Source organism: Protopterus annectens, chromosome 11.part0 (assembly GCF_019279795.1).
Source record: "Protopterus annectens isolate FY-2018-M chromosome 11.part0, PAN1.0, whole genome shotgun sequence".
NCBI classification, from domain to species: domain Eukaryota; kingdom Metazoa; phylum Chordata; order Ceratodontiformes; family Protopteridae; genus Protopterus; species Protopterus annectens.
The window spans coordinates 557,753,880-557,776,673 of record NC_056745.1 but is presented as its reverse complement, the minus strand read 5'-3'; the positions used below and the strand labels follow the sequence as shown (position 1 = coordinate 557,776,673).

The window sequence follows — 22,794 nt, the reverse complement described above, 5'->3', positions numbered from 1 at the left end:
CTTCTGGGAAGAAGCAGATGAGCTTGACTTGCATAAACACCTCTGCATGTTATTTTTAAGTAATTCTTAATGCTTGTTAATCCAGGCACCACCAGGTAGTGATTATTTGATGTTTTTTGACCCTTTCCTTGTGAGAAAATGCAGCTTAAGGTCTAATGATATGACTGGAAATTCGATCACCGACCTTTAGCCCAAGGTGTTTTGTTACCAAGCATACTTATGAATCTCCTTGTCTTTAATATGGCGCCTGCATAATGTATGACTTCTTTAAAAATTAGCCAACAGTTCAGCACTCTGGGTCAGATCTAGGTAGCCAGCCCTTCCACACACACACACCCTCTCTGTTTCTATGCCATTCCTTACCCGAGTGATTGAGTTTCAGAATGATACTATTGAGTTGATAGGTAGCATCTTGGAAAAAATGCCTGAATGTTCTGTAGAGCAAAAGCACAGCCATCCTAATGTCCTCTCTGTGAACTGCAGCTGCAGTGAGGCAATAATAACATTAAAAAACACTCCATCTCTTTAGTCATAGACTTGTAAGTGTCCTAAAATCCATCAAAGACCATTCATCATGAGTAGTGCAGATCTGGAGAGCAAGACAGAGAAAGAGAAATTACACTGACAGAGAAGTCAGGTTTCAGAGCCGTTTCTGTACATAGAGGTGAGCTTGATCATATCTAGCATGTAATTTCTCACTGTTTACCAAATTCTTGTCCCTTGGCCCCATTGAAGTGCCAATCCACATCCTTAAGCCAATTTCAATTGTCAGTGCCTATACTGGCAGAATCTACCCTGTGCATAACTGCCCTCAGAGTATACAACACCCAGCTTCCAGTTTCTAAGTTGCAAATGGTAAGCCTCCAAGATGACTCCAGGTAGCCAGATTCAGTTTGAGAAAATCTGAATAACAGAAGGTAGAGGGATGGTCAGACACAAGCCACTCTGATTGCACTGAAAGATGCTGCCTCCCAACAGGAACACTAACAAAAATCTTATACTTTAATTTTTTTTTCTCACCAGTGTGGCACTGCAAAGAACCTTGGCATAGGTAGACAGACAACAAAATGCACTAAATAAAATGTCAAGTAGATGTAAAACATGTATACAAATTGAAAAAAAAACATTCATTTTTTAACTCTTACCTCCTAATTCTGAAACAATAATCTGTATTGTTTTAATTGGTCCATGGTTGTCAGAAAAGAAGCATAAAGGCATTGGAACAGAAATTGTTGTAGCTGTAACAAGCAGAGCTCCACTCTTATCATAGGCTGGACTGGGCTTTTTATCAGGAAAAGGTGGTGCTGTAAGATAAATATAACCCATGATGTGATTTTTATTGCTTTTATTTGCTTCTTACTTTGCTAACCTACATTAAATAGAGTTACTAGCACAATACTTTTTATATAAGTGGGTATCTGGTAACCAATCAGTTGGTTTCTTCTTTCTGAGTCATTCAGTTTAATCTAAACAAAACAAAATAAACATTTTTACAACTGGATTTATAGTCGCTATTGCAAAGGTCTAAATAGCTCTTTAATGTATGTAGTGGCAAGCAGTTTAACTACTGCAGTTTAATTTCTTGGTACTGAGCTGTGGCTTTCTGGGTGGCTGATTTTTTTTCTCTGTTACCCAGTCTGCCTCACTGTTTTTTCCCCACTTCATTCACCCTCACTCTGCTCCCCTACCCATAAATTTATACTTAACTAGTGTACCTGCCTCCTTTCACTAGTCACCAATCACAGCATTCACACCAACAGTAGTTAATTAGTCACATAGTCTACCAGTGTTTGTTCACTAATTATTACTTCAACCCCCTCCCGTCTTTATACATACCCGCTTTGACTCAGCCCTGTCACCATAAGCCTTCTTAACTCTACATTAAATAGAAACACTATTCTACTCCAAAACCCAGCATTATTTAGTTTGCTTATTACTACTTACCTTTCTATATCCTATCAAAATCAACAAGTCACTGTAGTCTGCTTTCCCACTAATCCAGTCATCACCCCACACTACACCCTTTAAACAATATTAGAATATCATCACAACACTAGAACAGCTCTAATACCAAATTCTTCTCATTTAAATATTCAAACTCACAAGCTAATCCAAACTTACTGCATGAATATGCTAGACTACTTATCAGACTCTTCACCTATACCCAGTTAATTCAACTCAGACTACCCTAAGTGGTGACATGCATCCTAATCTAGACCCTCAATCCTTAAATTAAACACCCCTCTCACTGAACATACCAGTCGCCCATAACATCAGTAATCTCCCTCATTGAAACTCAGATCTCCTAATTTAAACATGAACCTGAGAAGCTTGCTAAACAAAACTCATGAATTTCACCCAACACTCCCCCCAATACTCTCCAGAAATAGTAATCCTAACAGAAACTTGGCTAAAACCCCACATTCAGAAAAATGAAATCCCAACTCATGGTTATAATATCCACAGACATGATAAGACCCATAAGCGTGGTGGTGGCATAGAAATAATATATAAAGAACAAATGGAAAACAACCCCCTAGACCTCATGAACTCTGAAATATTAATCTCCCACTTCCAACTTAACCCTAGTAAATCATTATAGCCATTTACACCCCCCAGGTAACAATCCCACTATTATTGAAGACCTCCTTTGTTGGTGTGCCTTAAACTTTAGTCAGGAAACCATAGTGATGGGTCAGATCAACATAGATTGGATGACATGCTCTTCAGACAATCCTACTAATTTTATAAACCTCCACGGTTTTAGTCAATTAATAACATCTCCTACCAGGTTTGACAAGCACGGAAAAAAACAATCAATCCTACCCTGGACCTTAACAAATAAAGCCTCCCTCTGTCTCACAGACAGCCTAAGTGATCACCTACCCATGTAACTTCTTAGGCAATGCATATGCCCCCAAAAAACATCCATTACAAACATATCCACAACAAAAGAAATTTCTCCCCAGAAGCCTTTAAAACTCTCCTTCATCAGTGTGACTGGTCCCCTTTAAAACCGCTTCATCTAGACATGGCATTTCTCCCCAGAAGCCTTTAAAACTCTCCATCAGTGTGACTGGACCCCTTTAAAACCGCTTCATCTAGACATGGCATTTCTCCCCAGAAGCCTTTAAAACTCTCCTTCATCAGTGTGACTGGTCCCCTTTAAAACCGCTTCATCAAGACATGGCATTTCTCCCCAGAAGCCTTTAAAACTCTCCTTCATCAGTGTGACTGGTCCCCTTTAAAACCGCTTCATCTAGACATGGCATTTCTCCCCAGAAGCCTTTAAAACTCTCCTTCATCAGTGTGACTGGTCCCCTTTAAAACCACTTCATCTAGACATGGCATTTCTCCCCAGAAGCCTTTAAAACTCTCCTTCATCAGTGTGACTGGTCCCCTTTAAAACCGCTTCACCTAGACATGGCATTTCTCCCCAGAAGCCTATAAAACTCTCTTTCATCAGTGTGACTGGTCCCCTTTAAAACCACTTCATCTAGACATGGCTGCTTGATACTTCAATGAAAAATTCCTCACTGCCCTAAACACTCTAGCTCCCATTAGAAAGATCTGTGCAAAATCTAAACATATACCATGGCTTACTAATGACACCAATATGCTCCTCAAACAGAGAGACAGAGCCTGGTACCATTATCATGAGATCAAAAATCAAATTAAACTTCATACCTACCATCAAGTATGAAACCTTGCCAAAAAACAAATTAAACATGACAAAATAAATATACTATACAATACCCCTCTATCTCTCCCTACCTTATCACAAACTAATCGCAAATCCTTCACTATAAAAACAATGCAAACTAACACCATTAAAAAATTATTTCCAAACTTAAGCCCTCTTCCCTCACTGCAGGCCAATTACCTAATGAATTTCTTAGACTTGCAGCAGATGTCCTCTCCTACTTAACTGGACCATTACTGAGCAATATATCCTGAAACTTTGGAAGGTCTCTTATATCATGCACCTGCAAAAAGGCAGCACCTTCACTGATTTCTCAAATTACAGGCTATTATTACAGGCTACTATTCTCCCTGCCATAGCTAAGATCCTTGAAAAATGCATAGATACATACACAACTCCTTGACTATCTTCTAAGCAACAACCTCCTATCCACATTCCAACATGGTTTTCGACAAAAACATATTACTACAACTGCTCTGGTTAGTTTTATTTGATATGTCAAAGGCTTTTGACACAGCATCTCACCAGAAACCTCTCAACAAGCCAGCATCCTTAAACCTTTCCAAACCAGCCCTGTCCTGGTTTATCAGCTACTTATCTGACCACCAACAGGCAGTTAAGTGGCAAAACCACACTACCTGTCTCAGTCAGTGTGCCTCAAAGCTCAATTCCTGGTCCACTGCTTGTCACCATTTTCACCAACAAACTCTGCACAGCCACTCAACACACAACTATTGTTCAATATAAAGATGACACCTCCCTCATATGTGTAGCTCCCTCCCTGACAGAACTCCTACAAAGAAACCAATGATCTTTCCTAGACATCACAAATACCTTTCAGACTCCCAACTTGTACTCAGCCCAAATAAAACAAAACTCATGCTCTTCGCCAGTAGCAAAACACTTGATTGCCTTCCCCATTTCACGATCTACTCTTCCAATAAAAGTATAATCGAATCTGTAGATCACACCAAGCTCCTTGGGGTCACAATTGTCAATTGTTTATTATTTATTTATATTACATTTGTTTACCAGGAAAGTCTGACTGGACATGGATCCCATTTTCAGTGGAGGCCTGGGGAGAAAAGCTCCACAAAGATTAGCACAGCAAATACAGTAAATACAATACACATCTTAATAAAGTACAATACAGAGTCAAAAGTTAATAAAGTTACAGTTTGAAGACCAAGAGAGGAGCAAAAAGTAAATATACTATAAGGAGCACAGTGGGTTACAATAAACAATACAGTTGAAAGGACGTTTTGTTCAGTCATATGGTTATATTCATCAGTGGCTAGTACAGTAAACACACACTGATTAAGATTATAGAAAGGAGTTGTTGCAAGTTTTCATAGAAGGTTAAGGTATGATATGATCTAATTAAATGAAGACACCCAGGGTCAGAACATTTACATAACCAAGAACTATGTAAATGGGACTAGAGGAGTTTTTTGAAATTATTTTTGTTTTCAGTGGTCCTAATATCTACAAGAATGGTATTCCATGCTTTTGTAACAGAAATGGAAAACAAGGAGTCCCCAGAGTTATTGTTGTTTTACCTACATCAGCCAGTGCTTTATTGGTGGATCTTAATAGGCATTTGTTAGAGTAGATATTAAGTAGACCTTGAAGAGCAGGAATTCTATTGGGATAATATAGAATTTGGTGGGCTATTGTAAGCTGGTTGGTTATATGTGAGCAGGTTGGGTAATTCTAGCCAGGATAGTTGCTTGACTGCTATGCAGTGATGTGTCCTGAAGGGTGAGTCAGTAGCAAACCTAGCTATTTTATTGTAGCAGGTGTTTAGTTTGTTAAAGTCTGCTTTGTTTAGGTTGATGAGTATGGGGAGACATAGAGGATTGTGGATAGTAGGTGGGTTTTTGCGATGGTGGCTTTACTGTCATTGCTGAGGTACTTTTTGCATCTATATACAGTTCTAAGTTTTTTATGGACTTTTATTGTCTGTGCAATATGCATATCGAATTTCATGTTGTGATCTATGATAACCCCTAGAAGTTTGGTGTGTTGGACAGATGTGATAGGGGTGTTATTGGCTGAGAATATTGTGAATGGTTGTATGGAGTCTAAGGCTCAAGTGAGATCAAATATCATTAACTGTGTTTTACTTGGGGTTAAGTATTAGTTGAGAGTTGGCTAACCAGGTTGGTAGCTTTGTGGAGTTGGTTGGAGAATATGTTGAAAAGAAGAGGTCCAACAATGGATCCTTGGGGAACTCTAGGGTAACAGGAGGGGAGATAAGGAGTTTTGTCATTTTACACTTTGTTGGTGGTGTTGGAGAACAGTCTTAAATTCAACAAACACCTAGCTCTAACTATCAAAAAGATCCACATTAAGTTAGATTCACTTTACAGACTCAAGACATTCCTAACTGATACCACCAGACATTCCATCTCCAGAACAGACCTACTCTCCACCCTCTTGTATGCCTCACCAATATTCACTAATCTCAGAAAAACAGACCTAAGAAAACTGGAATCCTGCTTTAATAAAATCGCCAGATTTGCTTCAAACCTTCCCTAAAGATCACACCACTGCACAGCACTACACCAAATAAAATGGATGGAAATACCTAATATTCTATCATTTAACCCACCAACTTTCACTCACTCCATCATTCACGCTCCTGATAACTGCCTATGGTCAAGGACTTAGTTCAGCCCCACTCCAACAGTACATCCATAAGATCTTCCAACAAACTCCTACTGAAAGTAACCAAATTCAATAATAGTCATGGTGATTGACTGTTCTCGAACAAATATCAAAGTCCTGGAACTCTATGCCTCAGATTATATTTAATACTACTAAAACATCCAAATTCAAACTACTTCTTAAAGAACACCTACCATCACCTGGCTTTGCTCCTGCACTAAGCCAGGCTAAACTTTCTTCACTTTTTTATCTTATTACCATGCTACGTCTTCTCTGTATTCTTGATCTATCAACCTCTACCCAGCTGCCTCCTTTTCTGTCCGTCTCTCCTTTCATGCACTTTTACTTCGTGTTCCCTTTGTGAATTCAGACAGGATATGTTCGGTTTATAGATATTGTATAAAGGCATTACACATATGTATTGTTGTCTACCCTCATTTTTAAGACTGTGCAAATGACCTCAAATGACATGTCAAGTAATTTATTTTCAGACAATCTTTTTTTTTCTTGTCCATGTTATGTTTGACTTGTATTACCTTATTGTTTGAGTACTTCATCTTCCTTTATGTTATTGTTTTGATGCTTACATATTGTACAGTTCTATTGACCACTGTTATTCTCTTCTGTAAATACACATTAAATATTGCACTTATTTTACCACTGTAACTTGATTAGTAATTGCATTCCATGTAATAGAGCTTTCCTGCACTGTCTTATTTTACCACTGTAACTTTATTACTAATGGTATTTATGTAAATGTAGCTTTTCTCCCTGGGCCTCTGCTGAAAATGGGCATTGGCCCAGTTGAACTTTCCTGGTAAACAAAAATAAAATAAATAATTAAAATAAATAAATATAAGGCTCTGTCAGCACAACTGTAGTAATTAGAATTTTAAGACGGGCAAACCTACTTTAAGTTTTCTATGAGATACACACCTGGGTAGTATAACAATACAGTGTGATGCTGTCTGGATATGACGGTGAGGGTGCTGTATGACAGGAAGATGAATTAATATTATAGGTGATCACCTGACACACTTAGAAGAGTTACTGAAGCTTAGCTTTTTGGGGGGATCCTGGAGAATTTGTATATATGGTGGAGTTGTAGGAGTTAGTCATCTCTGGAAAAGTGGCCAGGCAGACTTTGAAGGAAATATATAAATGTAGGTTAGGAAAAGAGTAGAGGATGGAATGTAGTTATCTGGAGTGCATTTAAGAGAAAGAGGTGGTCAAGACAGAAAGGGCTATGTTCCATATTGCTGGCAGGATGCTAAGAACTAGAATAATGAGGTCTTGGAAGAACAGGAAGTATAGTATAAAGAGGTAATGTACACAGAAAGTATAATATGATTTAAAGTAGTATATGTGGAGGTTTTAAGAGGGTGGATCCCAGAAGAATGAATAAAGATTTTTGGTGGTGGCTATATGTTACTGTGATAGAGAAGGAGACTCCATAGAAGGAAATTAGTGGGACTGCAGAGATTACAAGTATGTTAGCTCAGTGCAAAGTGGAAGGTATGGAAGACCTTTGTATTAGTTTGTTTACCATTGGGCTGGGTGTACAGCACAGTAAATTTGTTATTTGATGACAAGTACCAATTGCATGTTTCTTGATGTTGAGTGCATTATGGTTGCACTGTGACATTTTCTTTTTTTTTTTTTTTTTATAAAATAATGCAAAGGTAAGGATGATTGAGGAGTGGAAGGCTAGCTGCTGGTATCATAACAGGATGGAGCATAGAGTTATATGGATGAAGGCTGTATAGCAATGGCAGAGACTGGAAAGATGACACAGCATTAGTGATTAGCATAAAGAAGGGCATTAATTATGATGGGAAGCTAATAATTTAGTTCAAGGTCCTTATAGTTGTAACACTGTGTTCTTTTGTAGATTTGTGGATGACCTCTTCCTTATTTGAAGGGGGTCAGTTGATTTACTGAAGTAATTTCATCATTTTATTGATCACACTACCTCTTATTTGAGGTTTACTATGAATTGGTCCTGCACAGACATTATTTTTTTAGATGTCTCAATTTTTAGGGATCGGAACCTTAAGCTATGTACCAAACTTTATAGAAAAGAATGCTATGTCAATAGCATACTGAATAGAGAAAGCATGCACCCTAATTTTATATTTAGAAATGTTGTGCAAAATCAGACATATAGATTATCTAGACTTAATGTACAAGATGAAGAATTTAGTAGACAGATGGATAAAATAGAAGAAGAGTTTATACAGAGAGGATATGAAACTGAATTTGTAAAAACTAACATAAGTCAGGTAGCTAGACTTAGAGGAGATAGGGCTAAACCTTCCTTCTCAGAACACGCCCATCCTATTACTAGTGTACAGGAAACTAGGATACATGTTCCCCAGAAATTAAGGATGTACCTCAGTTGTTCTAGGAATATCCGTGCATATACAGGCATATTTAACAGATACTGCGACATTCTAATGATGGATGAACAAGTTAGACACATGGGCACTAAACCACAGTTCACATTCAAAAATAAGAAATCTTTAAAAAGAAGGTTATGCACTACGAGAGATGTTAATAAAGTACAGTGTATGGAAGGGACTAAGGCTTGCAGAAATTGTCAATATTGTAGATATATTCTAGAAGAGACTAGATTTGTGCATCCAGATACAGGAGAAATATTTTATTTTAGGACATCTGCCACTTGTGATACTTTACATTTAGTGTATTTAGCCATTTGCCAAGTCTGTTGTAAATTTTATATAGGGAAGACTGATAGGCAATTTAAATTTAGGATTAGAGAGCATTTATATAACATTAAGAAACTGAGTGTACATTATGCTCTGGCTAAACATGTAACAGAGACTGACTTGCAGCACAATTTTAAATTTTTAGCATTAGGTAGATGTTTTGAAAATATGAGAGGTGGTGACATTAGAACAAGAACTGAAACACTCGAAGCTGAGTGGATTATCAGACTCAGGGCAGATATGGGACATGGACTCAATGACCATGTCCCTATCAGACCTTTACTTAAGGCAAGATCCCTAAGACAATGAGTTTTAAGTATACTTTTACTACAGATATATATTGTATGTATTGTATTTATGCATATAATATGCTTATTATGAATATGGCATCCTATTGTTATATTATATCTATGGAGTGTATCATAGTTTTTATGAAATAAGAAGGTTGCTTTAAGACTAATTACTATTAGGCATGTGACCATAATTAATTGTTATATAAAGGGTGTTTTTGTAACTGCATTTTATTCACCTGAAGAAGCTAATTGTGAAAGCGCTTGTATGTGTGTCAGTCTGACAGAATTAAACCTGATTTTTTTAGAAACTGGAAGCCTGGTCTCTACTAGTTCTCTGTTTTATTAAAACTTCTTGGATTTATTTGTTACATAGTGGAGATCCCTGGATAGTGTTGGTTTGTGTCTACTTGCTGCAATTATGAAGATTTTATTTTTAGTAAGTACCTCTTTATAACATGCACATATGTACAACCATCCTGGACAACTTCTCAGTAAAGAATGCCGGCATGCACAATGATTTTACAATTCAAACCTTTTCATATTTCTCACTGATTTAAGTACCTTAGACTTTTGCTTGAGTAGAACTAAAAGACAGTCATGCTTATAAATTAGTGAGCATAAAACAAAATACCATCAATACAGGAAGGTGTCCGTTTGTTTACTAGATGCTTCTCCCACTGCTGATTGATCTCAAAGATGATCAGGACAGGTGAAGACCCAGTCATTAGTGTGTAATCATTTGTATCAATTAATAAAAAATGTGAACCTTAAGGAAAAAGTCACAGTCTCCAAAACCATAACCACAGATGTAAAAGCAAGCTGGTAATCAAACCCAAAAGAAAATATTAGGTAAAGAGTTATATGAACCCATCTGGAATAAGTCCATAAAGATGTCTACTTACAAGGCAAGGACATTAAATATCATCTCAGATGCCATCAGTCCATCCATTTTTAATATCTACTTTATCTAGTTCATGGTTTCAATGCAATAAATACTATCATGGCAAGTATGGGATATTGGTGCACAACACAGGATTCAGACTTTACTGTTTAAATTAAGCAACAGCTTGGCTATTACCAGCCGTACTTACTATTAGTATTTGTTTCTTTAAATCCTATTTTATTATAACTGGGGTAACTCTAAATGAAAATATGAACAGTCATTGACCATTTGGAGATCATTAATACTTTTTTTTTAGATATCAAATGAAGAGTCACAGGAAGGAGGCGGAAGTGAATCTCCACACTTTATTAAGTAAAAAATTGAGTGCTTTTGTCCAGGTTAGCTGGACCTTTTCAGAATAAAAACCATAAAAACTTTCACTCCTTTTATACAGCTCTAAAAATCATGAACCCAATCAATTAAATAATTAAGACCACTCTTTACAAAATCTTAAAGCCAAATTAATATTGAAACAAAATAATTAAACAAGATAATTGTATAATATAAAACAACCCTAAATAAATAACATGACACCATGAATAAAAAAACTCCAGTTTTTTTTAAAAAAGTATAAATATACCCAGGCCGTTAGTCTGATAAAAACAAAATGGTGAATGAACAAATGTGTTGTTGTACACCTCATAAAACTGCACAATAACCATACAAAAGACTTGCTAAACATTCACATTATTAAACTCAAGATAGATCAAGGTAAGAAGACCTACATAGCAAACAGGGCTTTAAGTCTCAAAATACTAGCTAAAGAAATATGGTCATTGAGACCCAGTAGTTATGTGAAATTACATTTAATCTGCCACCTAAATTCCTTAAATTCTAAAAAAATCATCTTATGATCCTCCCCTGGAACCCATGCCCACTTGACCTATGACACAAAACTTAAAATGATGGTTGGGGTGTTTTAAAATATGCTTACTAAGGGCATTTCTTTAGTCTTGCTTTTGTCTATCATACTGATGCTGGTAGATTCTACTCTTAAAAGCCCTTTTAGTTTTTCCTATGTAGAAACTTTCAAATAGTTGGCATCTTGCAGCATGCACTACCCCTTTAGTATAATAATAATATTTGTGCATAAGCTTTATGGTCCCAAATTTAGGGATCCAAATGTTATCCCCTTCTAAAATAAATTTACATTGGGGGCAGTGTCTGTATTTTGCCACACACCCCTTTTTTACCATTGAATAAAGGCTTTCTAATAGCATTTTGAAGCTAACATATTTTTTGTATACAATCCTTGTTTTATTCTCCTGTGATGTCAATATATTCCAGATCTATCCTGTACAAGTTCCAGTTTCTTTGAATAATATTCTGAATATCATAACATTGTAAACGTATAGGGAAGAACAAGTGCCCTCTGAAAGGAACTGTGGCCAATAGGGTTTCCACAGTCAGTAGAAATGGACCTTCTACCAGTTTTTCTGTTGGTGATTGACTCAGAGAAAGCAGTGAATGGAGAATCAGAAGATAGGACTGTGGTGTTGATTGAGGGACTATAGATCAACAGATTAAAACTTTTCAGGACTATGTTTTTAAATACAAGAAGTTGCAATTTGAAAATTGTTACTTGAAGGAGTGTATTAGACATGAACAAGTTCCAAAAGAGTTATGATTGTTGAAGTATCCCACTGGTTTCATTAAGTATTAACCATTAAGTTGTGAGTTAAATTCTTTGTTTAACAGACATGAATGTAAACTTTTAACCATATTAGTGAAAGACAATGGTAGGAAATGTTGTAATTTGAGTAATGAAATTACTAGACTTGATGAAAGTATCCAGGCTGATTTGTTGTTTGAAAGTAAAGTTAACAAACTTAAAAATGTTTTTTACTTTGTTGACAAAAGTATTAATGAATTGAAAAGTAAGGGTGAAAGAAATTCTGTTAGTAAGAATATTTAAAAACAGCCCAACCATCATTTTAAGTTTTGTGTCATAGATCAAGAGGACCTGGCTCTCAGGGGTGGATCATCAGATGATTTTTTTTTAATTTAAGGAATTTAGGTGGCAGATTAGATGTAATGCCACAGAACCACCAGGTCTCAATGACCATATTTTTAGCTAGTATTTTGAGACTTAAAGCCGCATTTTCTATGTAGATCTTCTTACCTTGATCTATCTTAAGTTTGACAGTGTTTTCCATATGGGTTTAATAATGTGGATGTTTAGCAAGTCTTTTTTATTGCTATTGTGGAATTTTAGGAGATGTACGACAACACACTGTATTTATATATTTGTTCATTCACCTTTTTGTTCTTATCAGACTAACGGCCTGGATATATTTATACTTTTTTTGAAAAATGATTCATGGTGTCACATGTTATTCATCCAGGGTTGTTTTTAAATTATACAATTATTTTTGTTTAATTATTTTATTTAAATATTAATTTGGCTTTAAGATTTTGTAAAGAGTGGTCTTAATTATTTAATTGATTGGGCACATGATTTTAGAGCTGTATAAAAGGAGTGTCAGTTTTTATGATTTTATTCTGAAGAAGTTCAGCTAAACTGGACGAAAGCACCCAATTTTCTACTTAATAAGGTGTGGATATTCACTTCTGCCTCCTTCCTGAGATTCTTCTTTTTTTCAGATATCTTGCTTTACTTCTGAAATTAGTGCTGTCACCTTTTCAGAAATTCTATTGTATTATAAATGAGCAGACTATAAAGCAAAATATGTGCAGTCATAAACCATCTAGGGAACATCAATACTTTTCCTTCACTATCTTGCTTCACTTCTAAAATTAGTGTTGCCACCTTTTAAGATGCCCAAGTGGTATATTCTTCCAAAAGATGACATTTTGCAGTATAAACCATGTCAACAATTAGTACAAAGAACTGGCAATCGGTGGGATTTTGGATGTAGATCATGGTGGAGAATAACAACAACAGTACAGAATATTATATTCATAAAGTTTCAGGAAATATTCTAAGAACCAAGTTAACACAGGAATGGAGAAAGGAGATTTTGCCAATAAGGATGACTGCAAGTACAGGTACAGAAAATTTGCAAGAGCGGGCTGGAATTTACTGGAGAAAACTGGAAATTGAACAAATGTATCGGAAGCAAATTTTTACTAGAGAGGGAAGATTAACAGAGTGGGACAAGGCCAGGAATAAGACTGAACTTCAGGTTAGAGACTGCCTTCCCTACCAGAGATTGATATCAGAATACAGGCAAAGAAAAAGGGATAGCAGAATCCTACTGAAACACCTGCTCTGGTAGAGTTTTTAATTGAAGCTAGAATGGAAGGTGCTGTTAAAAAGGGATAATTAGTAGGCCATTTAAAATGCATAAGCAAAAATGCCCAACAGGGTATTTTATTTTATTTACTTATTTATTTAACATTTGTTTTTTTTTTTATATATACATAAGGTAGGAGTAAGGTAAAGAATGAGGATCAGAACATTAGATGCAAGTAGAGAGAAGGATGGGAAAGTTAAGGGTGTAGAAATATGGAAAGTCTGTTAGGCCAATATGCTAGTGGTTAATAGACAGAATTTCTGTTTTAGGGATAGAAAGGAAAAGAAAGGTATGTGTTATTGTGTAATTAATGCCACCCAGGGATGTTGTGAGACCCAACATGCAGGTGGATGGCCTCTATAGGCCTGGAAGGGTATTAATTATGCATTACCACACACCATGGAGGGCATTATTGCACTTAGAGATGGGCTGTCTGTAAAACTGTTGTCTTTCGCTTACTTATTTTTTTTTAAGTACTATATTATTTTTTTATATTTTTTTTCATGTAAAATAGTTCCTCTACCTAATGTTTCAAACGTTTTGTAGTATACATTAATGGTGTTGGAAGAAGCATTTTACATCAAAAATATATAAAAAAAAAATATAGTATTTAAAAAAATAAGTAAGTAAAACACGATTTTAAAGAGAGCTCATTCTCTCTCCCTCTCTCTCTCATACACAGTGTCTTCTGCTTTCACACACACACACACACACACACACACACACACACACACACACACACACACACACACACACACACACACACACACACACACACACAGTCTCCTCTGGTTTCATACTAGCATTCGCTCACACAAGCATAACTTTCAACCCCTTAGCACAAAAAATGTAGACAAAGTCACAAATAATAGGTGGACAAAGCCCCAAAAAATAGGGATACATTTTAAATATTGCTCTTATAAACTTAGAAAGTAGGCATAATAAAATGTGTTGTATTACAATACATTTTCTGAAGGATATAAAGCCTGAAACTCAAATGCCTGTCATTGTTTAGAGAATTCACTCCTCGCTGATTTGCTACAAAACTTCAGAAAACCACAACTTTTATGAAGAACAGTCAATATGAGGCAAAAATCTGGACATTGTATAAACATTTGGACAATTGAGAGTTATGAACACAAGACCACTCTCACTCTCTCTCTCGATCTCTCCCGCACACATTCTCTTCTGCTTTTATACACGCATTAACTCACACAGGCAGACAGAAACATAAACATACTCATACACATACACACACACACACACACATACTCTTTCTTTCTGTTTATTTTTTATATTCGCTAAACAGCAAAAGCACTGCTTTGCGAGCATAAAATAATGGTGACCATTAGTTTTTTTTCTGTCCAAGTTCCATGGCAGCTCGATAATGCTGCTGTGAAGTAGCAAACTAATATTTCAGTGGTCATTGCATTATTACCCTGCTGGAAAATGCCCATTCTCTAGCCGAGGTGCTGATGTAGAGTTTGCCCATTCTCTAATGCATATTAACCATGGGAATCAATCAGAGGTTTTTAACAAAGATGGAGAACATAGATTGGAAATGCAATTTACAAGAGAACAATGGGAGGACATATGTATAAGTGTGCAAAAAGAGTCAAAAAGGTTTAGAATTTTTGCTTGGAAGTGTTTGCATAGTTATTTTTATATTACAAACAGACTTCAAAGAATTCTTTCTCAGATAGATAGCAAATGTTGGAGGTGTGATGATGAAGAAAGAGATAACTGGGAACATGTTTTTGGGAGTGTAATGAGCTGGCAGATTTTACAAATTCCCTACAGAATATGCTGTCAGAATTTATTGAGGGAGTATATTGCTGAAACTAAGGAAATGGCTCTCTGAGATGGGCACAGATTGCCTAGCTATATTAATGTCATATTAAGTATAATTCTACTGGCTGACAAAAAAGCAATTACTGGAAAATGGAAGTCAAAATGTAAATCATTTTGCCAAATTAATGCCTCATACTGTTGTACTTGAAGTACTGAATATTGTAAAAGAGATAAAAGATGTAGAAACTGAATCTTTATAAAAGTGAAGAAGTAAATTACTTCGAAATAAATGGAATTTGTGGGAATAATACATGAAAAATAATGTTCATGAAGAACAGCAGTAAGGTTTAGGAAAAGGCAGGGACTGAACAATTTGTTTAGTGCTGAACTAAATGAAAGTTGTTATAAAGAAAGAAAACATTATGTGGGATGTAAAATAATGTAAATGAAAAATGTTAATGTAGTTTGTTTTCTTTTTGTCTTAATTTATGTATGCCTATGACCTAAGTGATAATTTAATAAAGGTGTTTAAACAACTGAAGGATGACTGGTATAGATTTTTATTTGTTTCTACTACACTGTATCATATTAAGGGATTTCAGATACAAATTCATATTTTTCTGCAACAGTTTGAGAAAGGTTTGACAATACTTCTAAAATCACATCACATTTGTCATTTTTCTTGTTCTTTTTTTCACTCAATGCAACTCTCTTGTTAAAAGAGTAATCTGTCTAAAAAGATAATGTAAAGCACTGAGTGTATGTGTATCCACAACCACAATTGTGAGTGCATGTATGCATAATGAGCGTGTGAATGTTTGTGAAACTGTAAATAGTATAATATGATAGATTCATAAGCTGTCAGACTATTTTGCCACTAATTTAATGCTATACTAGAGGACTTTGAACTCTAAATCCTGTTCTTTTTAAAGGATAACTATGCCTTCTTACCCAAAATATCCATAGTTATTCTTAACATAGTCCTTGGTCCAGACCCAGCTCCGTTCACTGCATAAACCTTCAAGAAGAAATTAAATCATGTTATAGGAAATGTAAGCACAGTTACAGCTGTTTAAGCACAGTCATAAATAATGTAAAGTTTGCACATCTGCATTATTAATCAATGAGATAAGGCAGGAATTAAGATACTACATGATGTAATGTACCTTGTCATTTCATTTTTCTAAAGGCTATTACTTACCTTGTAGACATTACATGTTTGACTATACTTACATGACAGTCAGGGCAATAACATAATTTCCTTCATTTTTACCACTGAGATAACATGATTTCTTACCCTTACTGTGTAATCCTTAGTTTATAAGCATACATATAACCTTGTTTTTCTTTCTCACAGAAGACTGCACTGCCATAATACTGCAACAGTATTATATATCACTGAAAATAATATAACATCTATGAATCATTTCATGTAGCAAGACTTAAATATATGGTCTTACATCATTGGCCATGTATATGTTTAGCATGAGAAAACTGAAGGGAACTGCAAGAAGCAAACAGAAAAGGGTGAAATGCTCTTCGATTAAATGCTACACATCTGGAAAACTCACCTCTTCCTCTGGCAGTACTATTTAAGAGAAAATGGGATGTTAGCTGTGCAGAAATGAGATGAATAAATGAAGTAGGGACTGCAATACAGAGTTCCTGGATTACAGTCTGAGCAGTAGATGTCAATGAATGTAAAGGAAGCCTACCTCTCAGCTGTCCAGATTTTCCCTGAATGTTCAGATTTTTGCCTCATATTTTTGGTCTGTTCCTCATAAAATTTGTGATTTTCTTGCAAATCCCTGGGATGATCTGTGAATTGAAGTTACTAAATGATAACATACATTTGAGTTTCAGGCTTTAAATCCTTTATAAAATGTATGCTAACACAAACCCTGTTATTCTAGCAACTAAGTTTATAAGAGCAATTATTAACATCTGTTCCTATTTCTGGACCTCTGTCACACCATTTTGTCAGACTTTGTCCAAATTTCTAGCACTAACAGGTTGAGAGGTAAGGAAGTGGGTCAGTCTTCTGAAAGTGGAGATGTTAGATGAAGTGACACCTAAAGGGATGGAAGTATTTGCTGTAAATATGACTGAAACTGGAAACGAAAGCTACAAATACACTAGAGGATGCAATTTTCTGGTGGAGAAAATCAGTAAATAAAAAAGAAAACAATATTCTGATCTCATGTAATTCAAGTCAGCAACTATTTCTAGCGACAACCATTTAAGGCAAAATGAACAACTTTTGGATGTTCCTTCTGGTTCTCCTGATGTTAAATGGGGAAGAAATAAGGCATATGTGTTTACAGAGTTTGATGGGAGAAAGATAAATTGACAGTATGTACTATATGGTAGTACTAAATGATGTGAAATGTAAATGGTAACACGGTATTGTAGCAAGTGTTTCTGGGAGTGGAAGAACAAGTACAGGATAATCTAAAGGGGATTCTAGGCTGTTCTGAATGTCTACATTACAGAAAGGTAGGAGGCATGGAAAGAATACACATCATCCTGGTTTATTAAGGACATGATGAAAAAGAAAAGGGTGGGTTATGCAGGCATGAAGTAGCATATTATGTTGTGTAAGCTAACAAGCTGTGTTGTTAGATGAAGGAAACAATGGAAGAAGAAGATGAGAGGAGGAGAGATAGTCTAATGTTATTTCCAAATATGTCAATAAGAATATTATTGGCAATTGGATGTAAGCATGCTACAAATGGTGACTGGGTGCTTATGAGAACTGCTGGAGAAAGATGGTTTGCAGAGGTATGCAGAAGGACAAGGCAAGAAAGCCTGAGTCCTTCTAGCCAAAGTGTTACAGAAGACCTGCCTCTCTTATACCATTCTCTTTAGGTAGACTAATGTACCTAAAGACTGAAAACATAGTCCTTGTTTGTAGATTTAGGAAACAATGGAAGAAGAAAAGACTACTAAACTAAAATGTCTTGCTTACAATATCTTAAAAACAAATGGAGAAATTGCTTCAGGAAACTATAATTATGTACATAACATTCAAGTAGAAACGGAGGAGTAGTTTCAACCTTGTTTTTATCAAATAACATAACTAGACTTATCTCTGTATTTGTCAGACTTCTTTTTAAAGATTACTGCAGAAGTACTTGATTTTATTTTTCTAGTTGCTTTCTTGGTTTGTCCCAGTGGTCATCAATTCTTTTACTGTATGTGTATGCTGTTATAAAGCATCAGTATAATCTGTGTCACATTCCACAACTTCCTCTAAACTTTGTACCTTCAGTTATAATTATTAATCCTAAAACATTCAAGCAGAAACATCCCCTCTAGGCCTTTCAAGTTGGTATCAGATCATTCTGTCTTTTGTAAATCTGTGTGCAGGCACTCAGGTTTTCTTAACAGCAAAATGATTACAGATCTCTCATATTCTTATACATTTTATATTTTCTTTCAACTTCTGACTCCTTTTTAACTGTGAAAGTGGAGATCATTAACTCAGTTCCAAGATCCAGGGTTCGATACTGGTCTATGTAGAAGTCTCTATGTAGAATTTAAATGCTCTCTTTCTGCATCAGCATTCTGGTAATTAGTGCATAGGAACAGAGGAACAATCAGGGATGTAACTAGCTTTTCTGGCATTTGATATCATTCCCCAATCTAGCACAACTTCAACTCTAAGATGAGAAGAAAAAAGGTCCTCTGCCATAACAACTGCTTGAATGTGTAGCACACAGCTGCTACAGTCCAAACACACAATGCTAAAGTGCTTCAGTTCTGAAGTCCTGAAAAAACTTTTAAAATGTAGCACACTGCTTGCTACACAGCACTAGGTGGGTGAGTGGATGTCAGGTCACCACTTTTGAAGGGCTGGCAGACCTTCTGGTGAGGGAACAAGCCCTTAGCACTTTGTCTGAGGACACGAGAATCTGGTTAGCTGCAATACTGTAGATGAGTTGGGGAAGAAGGAAGACCTATAACTAGCAAGCAGGGCATCAGTGCACAGGACAGGGACACCCAGTGCTGCTCATGTGTCTAAGGGAACCCATGGTGGGCAGCCCAGACTGCCCCAGCAGAGTCCGCCAGTAGCAGGGGAAGCCACTAGTCCAGATACACATCCAGGACCAAGGGGTAAATGTTTTAAATGCAACCAGTGGGGCCATGTAGCATATAGATGCCCACAGAGGCAAGGTAGGGAACAAAAGGTGGGAGAGCCAGTAAGTGGGAATGACAAAATGCCAGTAGTGAGACAACAAGGGTACCAAAGTACCACAAGAGGTTATATCTTAGCTTAATGAATGGGAAAGTGGCCAAGGCTCAGAGAGAGAGACAGCCTTTGACCTAACCATTGTGAAACCTGCAATGGTCACAGAAGAGCACTACTTGTTTGTGCAGTCTACTCCAGTCAGATATTTGGGAGGGACCCCATTCCAAATACCTCTTGCTAGGGTTCACCTTGACTGGGAGGGTGGAAATGTAAGCCAGCAAGTAGGTGTGTTTGAGGATATCCCTGTAGATGTCTTGAGAGGGAATTATTTTGATAATGCAGTACCATGTGTGCATGCAGTTACATGCAGTCAGGCTTGGACACAAGCATGTGGGACTGGTAGCCTGGGGAGGACCCAGACAGATGGCATACTTGCAGCCAGGACTGGTGAGGTGGTTACTTCAGGGAGGAAGCTTCCCTGTAGCAGTGTGACTGAAGGTGAGCCACAGCTGCTTGTGGGTAATGATGTTCCCTTGGACAGAGTGACTACAAGGGCAGAGGTGAGTAGTAGTACCCAGGCTAACAGTAAGGCACCGCTGTCAGAGGCTACCAGGCTTTCTGTGGAAGGGGTGCTGGGAAGGGTTACAAAGAGAAGGTTGAGACAGGTTCAGTTCTCGGACCCTACATTTTAAGGCCTGAAGAGGTAGCTATTGAGGCACCTGATTTTCAAGGGGAGGGGGTATCTGTATACTGGAACAAAGGGTTAATGTATAGAGAGTGGACCCCTGAGGGAGGGCTAGAAGGTGAGAGAATATAACAGTTGGTAGTGCCTAGAGCTTACTGAATGGCGCTTCTAGCCATAGCCCATGATATTCTCTTTGCAAGTCATATGGGCATAAAACGTACAAAGAGACATATTATGCAGAACTTTTATTGGCCTGGGATTTCCAGAGATATAACAGGTACTGCAGGACCTGTGAGCAGTGCCAAAAGGTAGGCAAGGCAGGAGACAAGGTGAAAGCTCCTTTGATACCTTTGCCTGTGATTGAGGAGCCATTTCAGAGGGTAGCTATGGATATTGTAGGGCTTCTGAGTACCCTAAGTTCCACAGGGAAAAAGTATATCCTAGTGGTAGTAGAATATGCTACCAGATACCCTGATGCATTGGCTCTGTCCTCCATTGAGGCAGAAAATGTGGCAAATGCTTTGTTAGAAATTTTCAGCAGGGTAGGTTTTCCAAAAGAAATGCTGACTGACAGAGGTGCCGATTTCATGTCAGACCTGCTGGCTTGTCTGTGGAAACACTGTAGGATGAGGCACCTAAAGACCACCCCCTACCATCCCCAGACTAATCGTCTTGTTGAGAGCTTAAACTCTACACTCAAGATGATGCTACTGGCATTTGCAGACCAGTTCAAGAGGGAGTGGGACAAATATTTGGCCCATCTGTTGATTGCTTACAGAGAGGTTCCCCAGGAATCCACAGGTTTTTCACCCTTTGAGTTGTTTTGATTTGAGATGAGTGGGATGGTGAGTGTGAATCTGACAAGGAGTCTGTTGTGGAATATGTCCTAAACCTCAGGACAAGGATCAGGGAACTCATGGGCTTGGTCAGGGGAACCTGGCAGAAACCCAACAGCAGAAAAAGGTCTGGTATGACTGGAATGCTCAAGCTAGAGAGTATGCTCTAGGGCAGCAGGTAATGGTTCTCATTCCTGTCAGACACAACAAGCTGCAGGCAGCTTGGGAGAGACCCTATAAGGTGGTAAGAAAGGTCAGTGATGTTAACTATATGGTAGAACTGCTAGGCAGGAGGCAGCGGCACAAACTGTATCATGTTGACATGATGAAAACCTACCATAACATGGAGGCCCTTGGGCTAAGTATTTGCAGTACAAGGGAGGAGGAGTCAGAGGGGGATCTATGGCTACAGGGAGGCAGCCAGGAAAATCCCAAATTACTATGGTGGAGCCTAGGGTTGCAGGCATTTGATGGGACAGTGCAGCACAGTACTGGGGTCATCAGTGCCAAGTCAGATGGAATCTCAAGACAGGGAATGGGGTAAGGTATTCCCAGATAGGCTCAACCCTCTCAAGCAATGTTTCTGAAGTGGTACTTGAAAAACTAGCTTGAGTTTTCAGGGGGGATTGGGAGCTAGCTGGAATCTTGTAAATAATTCTATGTTATTTGTGAATATTAATATGACTCATATGCTTGTCTTACAAACATGAGAGAACTGTATGATATATGTATATTAAACTACTGGTGCAGAAGTGTGTGTGTGCATGTTATGTACTGAGCTTCAAGAATGTAACCACAGTGTACCCTACTGGAAAAGAACAGAAATGTATCTAACTTATATACCTGTGGAAATGTATGTTTTAATAGTAGAATCTGGAACATATGAGTTAACTTGCAAAACTTCAAGAAAATAAGTTGAAATTAAAAGTGCTATGAGATGTGCTATAAAAAGTAGCTTCAGTGCAGTAAGCAGACACAATGTCTAGAGCTAGAACTTTCTTTCTATTGTCTTGGAGAGAAGCAATTACTAGGTCTAAAATGTAAAAGTATTTAATTGTTTTACAACTTCTAGTTCTAGGCAAACATCTGAGAGATTATTTTTCACAGAGAAATGTTAAATTTTGTTAAGTTTCTATTAGCCTGGGAACTGAAGGCAGGTGACAAAGAGTGATGTCATCTGAGCTATCCCAGCAGTAATGTTGATTATTAATATAAGAACTTTCTCAGTGAAAGTCTGGACATTTTGTATTTGTCTTTGGATCTGACAACATTCACTCATCATCAGCACTACATTTGCCTTACTCTGTAAGTAAGTTATTTAGGGCATAGTATATTTTAGATATAGATAGGAATATAGTAAAGATTAGTTTAGATGTTTTCTGTATTTATTTGAGACTACTCTGCAATGTTGTTTTAAAATATTTCCTGTGATGCTGAATTCAGTAGTTACTGTGTTGTTTGAGTATTTTCTTGTTCTTTCATTATTTGTTATTAAATATATGTAAACCTTTTAATTGTGGCTGGTTTGTTTAGAGATATTTAAGCTCTTAGACAGTTGTATATGTATTTGGTGACACTGTATAGGCCACTCCTAAATAGCCTTAGTCTTGGTCACACTTACCATTTGGATAATAGTAAGATTACACAGTAGGATTGGATACCCTTTGGTAAGGGCATTATAGTAGCTGATAAGTA

General features: G+C 37.0%; 1 protein-coding gene across 1 annotated transcript in view; it reads right to left on the bottom strand.

The window, feature by feature from the left end:
• PTPRQ (protein tyrosine phosphatase receptor type Q) overlaps positions 1–22,794 on the bottom strand; it is a 4,272,575-nt gene that overhangs the window by 1,444,598 nt on the left and 2,805,183 nt on the right. The window contains exons 25-26 of the mRNA XM_044087226.1: positions 16,338–16,404; positions 1,146–1,304 (exon numbers count right to left, since the gene is read on the bottom strand). Coding sequence (XP_043943161.1) covers positions 1,146–1,304; positions 16,338–16,404 — 226 coding nt within the window. The remainder of the gene's footprint in view (positions 1–1,145; positions 1,305–16,337; positions 16,405–22,794) is intronic.